The 11,130-nt window shown below is 32.4% G+C and overlaps 1 protein-coding gene across 1 annotated transcript; it reads left to right on the top strand.

The window, feature by feature from the left end:
• The first annotated feature begins 1,689 nt into the window (after window positions 1-1,689).
• LOC101262042 (auxin-induced in root cultures protein 12) lies at window positions 1,690-2,695 on the top strand. Its single transcript, XM_004246988.5, has one exon. The coding sequence runs from the start codon at window positions 1,821-1,823 to the stop codon at window positions 2,535-2,537; it is 717 nt and encodes a 238-aa protein (XP_004247036.1). The 5' UTR covers window positions 1,690-1,820; the 3' UTR covers window positions 2,538-2,695.
• The last annotated feature ends 8,435 nt before the right edge of the window (window positions 2,696-11,130 follow it).

The following is an 11,130-nucleotide window of genomic DNA, read 5'->3' as shown; positions in this document are numbered from 1 at the left end:
CTGACAGCGTGAACGAGACGATGTATTATCACATAGCTCATAGCGATTGTTGTTGCTTAGAGAAACTCCCACAGAGGTATATTACTTTATTATATATGTATATTGAGTTGTTTCTTACTATTTTAATTGCTTCATATAAACCACATCTTTAATGTTGTTTAATTCTGCATTTGAGGTATCCATGTGTTTGAGAAAAGTTGAGGTAGGTGTTTCTTTCAGATTCAAGTTCAAGCATATGTTTTGTTTAGAATTTCCCTTGCATGCTCGTACATTCAATGTACTAAAGTCATTTGACCTACATAATTTTATGATATAGATACAGGTGACCAGGATCAGCACCCAACGCCTTGTTAATCCAGTCGAGCACTCAAAGTCAGTTGGTGAGTCTCCTTGCTTTCTGGAGGATCCCTATTTACATTGCTTTAGTATTTTCAATTGTAAGGATGATTGAAGGTCTTGTCCCGACACCCCTTACAATTTAGAGGCTTCATAGACAGTTAGTTAGTTCATTTGTCTTCATATTTTAAATTTGTTATGTTGAGATTGGTGTCTGTCTTATTGGCCAGTTGAATGTTTCCTTTACAACATTCTAATTTAATATATGAATTTATCTTTATTGAGTAAAGTCTTTCGCTGAGTAGTAATTAGCCAGGACATGTGTTTGCTTGGAGCCAACAATGGTTCTCGAGTGCCAGTTTCGTCCATGGTGTAGGCTCAGTGCGTGACACTTCTGTAGCACATTCCACATTTTTTATTTTAGTTTCCCTTCATCATGCTATGGCTGCATAATTCTGGTAGGTCTTCATATTCTACCTTCTGAGTAAACTTTTCTAAACCTCCTCCTATATTCCTAATCCTAACTATGAACTCCCTTATTTTGGGTTTGACTAAGTCTAGTTCTACCCTAATTTTAGTTGTTTGCTTTTTGTAGATGTGACTTTGTCCATGGTTAAAGGATAAACATTAGGGTCCACAATTCTACACAGGGCATTCCACTTAGAATTGTCAGGAGAAGTTCGAGGGGGTAACCCATACAAAGTTTTGGCCTATGGTTTTTTTGGTGCAGTGTCTGTGTTTGCAATAATCACGATTGCGGTAAAAAAAAAACGACCCATTGGCAGACCCCAAAATAAGGATTATTTTGATTTTTTAAAATCTTGAAATCTCCTTTACAAGCAAATTTTGATAACTAAAATATATGACGAGATGAATGTGATATCTTTATCACCTACTAGCATTTTTTGGTTGGTGTTTTGACAATAATAAAACTCATAGTGGGTAACACTTTTCCTCCCTATGCGGAGATATAAAAATAAATTGAACAAGAGCCATGAAAAGTTGGAGTAATAAATAGCGAAGAGAGGGTATTCACCTGGTAAATATTATCATTCTCCGATCTTAATATTGTAGATTTGAATCATTGAAAGAGCTAACAAAAGTCTCGATAAAGAGATATAAAAGATTAAAAAAAAAAAAAAAGAGAAGAAAATATAATACTAAATAAAAGAATACAGAAAGAAAAGGAGAATGAGCATTTGGTGGAGGAATTTAGTCACATGATGTTGTTTAATTTGAGATGATGTTCATAATGTAGATATTAAAATTAATTAATTAAATCGTGGAAAGTTAAGACGAAAATTAAAGAATTTTTAATTTGTACATGTTGGTGTCATATCCACTTGTGTCCTTCGTATTCCCTTCCATCCATCCTATCATGTGGCGCAGCAGACGCTCCCAACTGGATCTCCGAATTCCCTATAAAATCACCCCAATATCCCAAAATATCTTGTTAACACTCTTTCTCTCAACGCTCCTAAAAAATGGCATCTCATTTTTTTAACCTTCTCTTCACCTTTTTACTTGTTCTTCTCTTCCATATCTCCCCTTCCACATCTCTCACATGTTCTTCTCAAACTTTCTCATCCAACACTCGTTTCACCAATTGCACTGATCTACCTTCTCTCAAATCATTCCTTCATTGGACATTTGATCCGGCTAAATCCACTCTTTCTGTCGCTTTCCTCGCATCTCCAGCTTCACCTGATGGCTGGATTGCTTGGGGAATTAACCCCGTTGCACCAGCTATGATTGGAACACAATCACTAATTGCATTCAAAGATTCTAAAGGGGTTATGACTGTTAAGACCTACAATCTTACTTCTTATAAATCAATAACAGAGTCTAAACTTATGTACAATGTTGTCGATTCAAAAGCAGAGTCAGCTGATGGGATGATGAAAATCTTTGCTACTCTGGAGTTGCCGGCCAATACGAAGACAGTGAATCAGGTATGGCAGGTTGGATCAGCGGTAACTGATGGAAGGCCCGCGATACATAAGTTTGAACCTGATAATTTGAAATCTAAAGGGATTTTAGATTTGGCTACTTCGGCTGATAATAAAACAAATGCTACTTCTTCTTCTGCTAGTGCTGGACAAAGTGGAAATGAAACTGGAGGATCTTCAACAATTTTGAAAACTGAAACTAATTTTTTTGCCTTCTTGTTCTTCATTGGGGTTTTGCTTTTGCAGCTTTAATTTACATGTGGTTCAAGTTTCTTCTTCCATCTTCAGTTTCATGGATGTAATAACGACTATTTAATTAGTGCTAGTCCAAATTTATGTTTGATTATATATACATCTTGTAATAATAATGTTCTTCTTTATCTAATGTATGCAAACTAAAACTTCATTTTCTTTGTAGTATAATTTTAAAATTATGAAAGCATTTTTTTCATGTGTATCAAAAAAGGATTTTCTGACACTGGACATGAAGTTTAGAGGTACAAGTGCTGCTGATAGGCTTGTGTTGGACATAATTTGATTTCAGCTACCGACTCGCGGAGGGGAATAAAAATGGAAAAAAAATATATGAATGAACGTATAAAAAGTAATTGATAAATTAAAAGTTAAAAATTATAAAGAAGATATTACTTACTTTTTAATTTTTTTTTAAAATAATTTAAAAGCAAGTGCTTTTAAAAACACTTTTTATTCTTTCCAAAAAAAAAAAAAAGTTTAAAAAAGTCAAAAGTTCCTAAAAAGCAAGTTCATTCAAATGGCATGTCCAAGAGAAATCTTCCATATCATTCGCGCTTTTTATTTCAGTTGATTATTTCTCGAATTAACTTAAACGTTAACTAATGCTCATATGGATCAAGTATTCAACGTCACTTCTTTGTTACTCTAAGGGCTCATTTGATAGTTAGAGAAAACAAACTTTATGCATATATTAAAGTATGTATAAATTATATATTATTTGATAGGAATAAGAAATAAAATTTTTTATTTATATGATTAATACGATGTTGGTAGGTGGATATAAAAAGTTATTCATGTATATAATTAATAACAATTTTTGGTAGGTAGATACAAAAAGAAAGTTATTTATGTATAAAATTAATATAACATTTGATTAAAAATTTAGAAACTTATATAACTACTACATAAGTTACCGGGAAATTTGTGTATTATTTATATGAAGTAAAAGGTGAAATAACTAATATGTGAATAGCTAATACATGGATAAAAAATTACCCTTATCACTCCTACTTACTACTTTCTTCTTCTACCTAATTAAAGATATATTTTAATTCAAATAGAACATTAAAACAAGGTTAAAGAAGAAAATAGTATAATTATTTTAAAAAAAGCTGTTAAACTTAAAAATATATAATTTTATTATTTTTTAATAGTAAAAAATACACCCAAAGGAATAATTTATGCATAACTAGACTACACATGCTAAATTTTGCATAGTTAATATCTTCATTAGTAATATCCACATTACTTATATTTGTATATTTAATACCACATTATTAATACTTGTATAACTAATACCCACATTATTAATAAATATTTTTTCTTTCCAACTACCACCCCTAATTGCTTTGCTATGTGATTTTTTGTAGGCGTTATTTAAGTTGTTATTTTGTAGATTAGGTAAACATTATTCTTTTTAAAATTTCACTTATAAAATTACACTAAATATGTTGAATTGTTTTTTTTTTTTGGTAGATTACTAGTTCATTTTTCTTTCCTTTTTCGAATTGCAAACACGTGGAGAAGATGACCTATAAGTATGGAAAGGACAAAGGTTAATACAAAAGGCCTCAATTAAGCATTTTTATGAGTGTGTTATCTAGTTATGATCAGGGTTTGGTGGGAAAGAAAAATATTTTTGAATTTTTTCTTATTTGGTTGGATTAAATGTGTTAAAATATTTTTTTCAAATTAACAAAAAATAAAAAATAGAAAACTAAACTTATTTTCATAAAATGTTTTTAACTTCAATAATTTTACCACACCCTCACCCTCACCCTCACCCTCACCCCTACTCCAACCCCTACCATCCCTCCAAAAAATATTAAAAGTTGTTTTTAAAACATATTTGTAATTTTAATTTTTTACTTTTTTAACCCCCCAATGCCCACACCTACCCTCACCCCAGCAGCCCCCCACCCTCTTCAAAAATATGTATATTCTTAAAAAATATTTTTTATTTTCTATTTTTATTTTTTTAACCTTGACCCTTCCCCCTCCAGCCCTCCTCCCCTCCTCCCCCCTCCCTAAAGAGAAAACAAATTTCATTTTTTCATCCCTACACTCAATCCCTCCCTCTCCACCCTTACTGCTCCTACCAGCCCCTCAAAATTTATTATGTTTATTTTTAAAAAATATTTTCAACTTCAAAATTTTATTTTTTTCACCCCGCTCGTTCATTCCCCACAACAAAAAAAAAACAAACTTAAGTTTGTTTTTTCAAAAATATTTTTTGCTCTATTAAAAATAAAAGATAATTCTCAAATACATTTTTCATTTACATATCAAAGACAAAATCTTTTTAGTAAAAATATTTCTACTCACCCACCAAACGTAAAAAATAAAGTCATTATTTTTCTGAAAAACATTTTTCTTTCGTACCAAACACTCCCTAAGTGAAAAATGTTGATCATATTTCTATTAGTGATTTTGTATAATGCAATAGTATTAGTCGAGAACAAATCTTGTTTTGAGATGCACGATAGGTGTGGAGTGGTATTAATTACTAGATCCTACCTACTCAAACGTCTACTTTACTACTATATTTATGGTGCTTATAATATTAGTTGTTGATGAAGTAAATAATCCATTATGTTATGTATTTACATCTTCTTTTTCTTTAACTTAAATTAAATAAAGAAAGAGGCATATCAAACTTGATCTTTCCACCAAAAGAGGAGACAGAAAGTGATGATATAATTCTTCTTTTATGGAAAAAAGCAAGAAATGAAATATCACAAGACCCTATTATGTCTTACTCACTATTTTTGATTACACAAGAGAATGTTGTTCATCTTCAATTCTAAAATTAGTGAACTTTTTTTTCTATCAATCATAGAGGTAAATGGAAAAATAAAAGAAGACTCTGATAACTTTTTTTCTTTATTAATAATTGACTATGACGACTTGTTATAAATGTAAGTTGTAGAGACCGTTTGCTTTTCATTTATAGATACTATTGTATCATTTGGCATTAACGTTTTCTTCACGTACTATCCGGTAGTCAAGCAACGGTAATTTTGCACTTCTCTGCATGTGCTTAGAAGTATTCCACATTGTATAGTCTTTGTATATGACTTAAATACAACATTATATGACTGTAGTTTGAGATTAAACTCTTTATTGACTTAAAACATATATGCCATATTTATTGAAATTATACTCTTTATTGACTTAAAACAACAATAACATATCCAATAAAACCCCCCTAAATATGGACCAAGGAGGATAGAATGTATGCAGACATTATCACTACTCCGTGGAGATTAAAAGTCTGTTTTGAAGAGGCACTAGGCTCAAGTGCATTAAATCCAAGTAAAAGAACGAGAAAACAATCAAAAAAGTATAGCCGTTGATAAGACTGTTAGCATGATGAAAATCTAAATAAATGTATATTTTAATGTAATTAGATAGGGATATAAATTAGCACGATCATATAGATTTGTTGCAGAATAGAAAGAATAAATATTGTGATAGAATGACAGATTTGGATTGATAGCAAAGCAAATTTATAGGGATTGAATAGCACATTTGTAGAGATTGAATAACTGATCTTTAGAGATAGGAATGACGGATCTTTAGGGATGTGTAATCTTTATTCTCTCTATATAATGGATAACTCTCACTTTGAGAGGCATTCAGCAGAAAATTGACATGGTATCAGAGCCTTCTCTTGGTTGTTTTGGAACATCTTGATTTTTTGTTGACTGTTGTCGGCAATCAGTCCTACCACCTAGGACTTTGACTCTTTGTCATTCTAGTTGCTTTCGTGAGTCTTTGTAGTCATCATAGCTATTCAAAAACATGAATTCACATCACTTTGAAACCTTCAATATTCGTTTCACTAGAAAAAGTTATTCATCTTGGGAGTTTCAGTTTCAATTATTTGTCAATGGAAAAGAACTGTGGGGCCATATAGATGGAAGCGATCCTGCTTCTACTGATACAACAAAGCTAGGTGAATGGAAGATCAAAGATGCTCAGGTGATGACATGGATTCTAGGGTCAATTGACCCTCTTATTGTTCTTAATCTCCGGTCGTACAAGACAGCTAAGGCCATGTGGGATTACTTACAAAAGGTTTACAACGAAGATAATAGCTCAAGACGCATCCCTTTAGAGTATGAAATTGCTAATTACTCTCAAGAAGGTCTATTTGTTCAAGATTATTTTTTGGATTTCAAAACTTATGGGCTAAATTTACAGATATCGTCTATACCAAAATACCTATTGAATCTCTATTAGTGATTCAGGGAGTTCATGATCAAAGCAAGCAAGACCAATTTTTGATGAAATTACGCTCTGACTTTGAGAGTGTTTGCTCTAACTTGATGAATCATGACCCGTCTCCCTCTTTGGATGTTTTCTTTAGAGAATTACTTCGTGAAGAGCAACGTCTTGTCACACAAAATGCTTTCAAGAAAGAAAATGATGTCACTGTTTCGTTCTCAAGGTAAAGGAAAGGGCAGAGATATGACTAGAACTCAATGCTACAGTTGCAAGGAATATTGTCACATTGCTAGCAATTGTAGAAAGAAGTTCTGTCATTATTGTAAGTAACAAGGACAGATTACCAAAGAGTGTCCCACGTTCTATCAAAATCGTAGGGTCAACACTTTTCAAGTTGGATAAATAGTTCCACTGTTGATAACTTATCTTCAGGACAAGTTCTTACTCCTGAAATGGTACAACAAATGATCGTGTCAGCCTTTTCAGCATAGGGATTACAAGGTAATGATGTTACATCTAATTTTTGGATTGTTGATTCAGGTGATTCCAATCATATGACCAACTCAACGAGCATCCTGAAAAACATAGGTAAGTATCAAGGTCCATCACAAATACATATGTTATTGGTAGTAATTTACCCATTACCAAGGTTGGGGATATTACTCCAACTTTCAAGAATGTTTTTGTTTCACCAAAGCTCTCAACTATTCTTATTTCAGTTGGACAATTGGTAATAACAATTGTGATGTGAATTATTCTCATATTCGTTGTCTTGTGCAAGATCAGGTATCGGGGACGATAACCGCGAAGGTCCTAAAGTTGGAAGATTGTTTTCTATACAGTTTTCATTGCTCCTGTTCTATCTTTTACTTGTACTTCTACTGCTAGTAAGACTGAGGTTTGACATAAGCGTCTAGGACATCCAAATTCTATTATGTTGTCTCATTTATCAAATTTTGGTTTATTGAGAAATAATAATCAATTTTCAGTTTTTTCTATTGATTGTTCTACTTGTAAATTAGGCATAAGTAAAACTCTTCCTTTTCCTAATTTTGATAGTCATGCTACAAAGTATTTTGATGTCATTCATAGTGATGTTTGAGGAATTTCACCAATTATTTCTCATGTCCATTTCAAATACTCTGTGACATTCATAGATTATTATAGTCGGTTTACGTGGGTGTATTTACTATGATCCAAATCTGAGGTATTTTCCATGTTCAAGACATTTTTGGCTTACATTGAGAATCAATTTTCTACGGGCATCATTATTATTAAGATCTGATTATAGTGGAGAATATATGTCTTATGAATTCAAAAAGGTCTTACTTAACAAAGGAATTGTCTCACAAAGCTCTTACCATATACACCACAACAAAATAAAGTTGTTGAACATAAAAATTGTCATCTTTTATGTCACTCGTATATTGTTGATTGAGTCCTATGTACCATCTAAATATTGGGTGAAAACTTTGTCTACTGCTGTTTATTTGATTAATAGATTTTCATCTAAAGTGCTAAATATTGAGTCTCCATATTTTCGTCTTTATCACCAAAATCCTAACTATAGTGATTTTCATACATTTGGTTATGTTTGTTTTGTGCATTTGCCTCCCTTTCAACGCAATAAACTTTCTGTACAATCTACTAAATGTGCTTTTATGGGTTACAGTACTTCGCAAAAAGGATTTATTTTCTATGATCCATGTTCTCACAAATTTTGTATTTCTATAAATGTTGTTTTCTTTGAGAATCAATATTTCTTTCCCTAAGATTGTAGAGTAATCTTCTGCTTCTCCTCTTCCTCCTACTTTTGAGGATTTATCATCTTATTTTAAGAGGTTCAAACCTGGATTTGTCATCACAACAAGTAGACAATTACTACAAAGTCATGCATAAGGAACATATACATAAACACATGCATTAGAATACTTTCCTAGGACTTTCTTCAAGAGCCACTTGTGCAATGTATAGGTGAAGTCTCATACCCCCACCTACACTAAGAAACTACCCTTAGGTTATCCTATTTAGGGTCTTTACTTTACTTTCATTGTCCATTTTACTTTAAGGGAAACTAGCCTTAACCGACACTAAGACCGTGGGTGCTAAACATGGAATTTGGTGTTGTAGAGACTTACACCAATGGAAGGTGTTCTCACCTAGCCAAGGTAGAATATCAACATACATCCTAGCATACTAAGTGAATTCACTTTCTAATTCTATGTGGCAAGCACAATTTATGGAACTAAGAGATATACATGAACCTCTACATGCTCATTAGCATTGGAGCCTCATCTCATGAGAAACCATGAGTGAACCTTCCTCCAAGGGAAGCTAACACTCTATGAGAAACCAATGGTGAATCTTTCTCATGAGAAGCTAAAACCTCTCATTTTCAAGTTCACTTGGTGCTAAGATAAGTTCCCTTTTTATTAAAAGGCTTTATTACTTTACTTCATAAAACATAGGCTTAGGATATTGATTACTCATATGCTTATTGAATATCCAAGCACCTATCTAGTTTTAGGGTACACATGAGCACACCTTTCAAAGACCCTCTATTGACTAGATTTTCTTACATGTGTGTGTACTTGTATGTGAGCAAAACTTTCACATAACACATAAATGTCACACATGTTCATATATCAATGCATAAGTCTATAGGTGTACCTATATGAGCAATACCTTCATATCAACACTCCAAGACACTATGCACATTCATACTTCATCATATCACATACTTAACATCATATACCATATAAGTCATATTCATGGCATGTCCTTTTATTCATTTTCATGTTCATAGAAACCAAACCTAGGAACTATCCTATCAAGGTACACATGTTCAATGCATAGACAAGGTCCTTTACCCTTGCCCATACTAGTACACCTATCAAGTCATCCCAGTTAATGGAATACATAACATATTTCACATACATTTACATTACATACATAGTAGTAAACATTTAGTAAATATGAGATCAGCCTTTCATTAGACACTATGATCCTATACTACTTGTATGCATCCATGTAGAGTGAGGGTGTGTGTACATTGGTCAATATGATCACATAATGACTATCAATAATACATTGAGGCAGGCACCCTCTTAAGACCACATTACACTTTTAAATATAGACCACAAAATATAAAATATCATAGGAGACAAGCCAAGCTTCTTAAGACTCCTAACTTTTGCTATTCATGCATTAACCTAGGGGTACATAGTTAGGGGTCATCATTCCTTAATATCTCATTAATGGAAACACCTACACATAAACCTAACATAATCATTCTCATGCTCATAACAATAGTAACATAACCTAGATTCACAATTAGATAGAAGACTAGGCACAAGTTACACATAAGGTGATCATCATAACCATACATCCATATATTAATCAATTTGCCTTCTAGGACATGGTCAACACATATATAATTATAATAGAGTAAACACCGCCACCATAAGTGGACCATACCACACAATGCCATACAAGGCTTCATCAACTACAACAATATAACAAAGTAGAGAGGAAGAGTAAACTTACCAATTCATCAACCCTTTATCAATACACTCTTTTCATCAACAATACATGTATAGGGCAGTAGCTAAATGTACTTGAATCGTGAAAGAAACCATGTACAAATCGTTACAAGATCATGATACAACTAGTGCAAAACATCACCATTATTCTAGAGAATAGGTAGGTATAGATCATTAACCAATTTCCCTAGTCTTGATTATAAATTAAGATTCATCAATAATGTACATTTAAGATAAATTTACATAGGTTAATCCTATTCAAACTATCATGCATCGATCCACCTTAGGTTCATACTCAAAATTCATCAATAACATCAATATAAGGCAGTATCTACAAGCATCCTATCATAATCGAATTCCAATTTTATACATTATAATGACAACGTTACAGTGAACACATAGATACCTAAGATAGTCATATTCAGATCTTCATACATTGATCCAATTGGATCATTCATCCACAATTCATCATCAATATACTTAATTAACAATAGACATGAGCAATTCAACGTAATAGAATCACAGTTCAATCATTAACAAGACACGATCACAATGTCCATGCAAGGGCTAAATCGAGTTTGGGAAGGAACATGGGTTCGTCATTCAATTGGATTGAATTTCATGTTAAAACCAATACATTATCATCAATTCATCATGATTATGCCTTTGAAAATATTTTTAGGAAGAACCCATGGCTAGATTGAAGAAGAAGAAATTTGATCATGGAAATTTTTTTGAAAATCTTTGAGAAGAACTTTCCAAGTGAAAGGTTACTTAGAGATGAAGGATAACCATACCTTAATATAGAATAAAACCTC

Source organism: Solanum lycopersicum, chromosome 9, assembly GCF_036512215.1.
Source record: "Solanum lycopersicum chromosome 9, SLM_r2.1".
NCBI lineage: Eukaryota > Viridiplantae > Streptophyta > Magnoliopsida > Solanales > Solanaceae > Solanum > Solanum lycopersicum.
The sequence above is the reverse complement of the archived record's forward strand: the minus strand, read 5'-3'. Positions and strand labels throughout refer to the sequence as shown.

What these genes read in the sequence shown, in the direction of transcription:
- LOC101262042 (XM_004246988.5), top strand. Translation starts at nt 1,821, where the DNA reads ATGGCATCTCATTTTTTTAACCTTCTCTTCACCTTTTTACTTGTTCTT.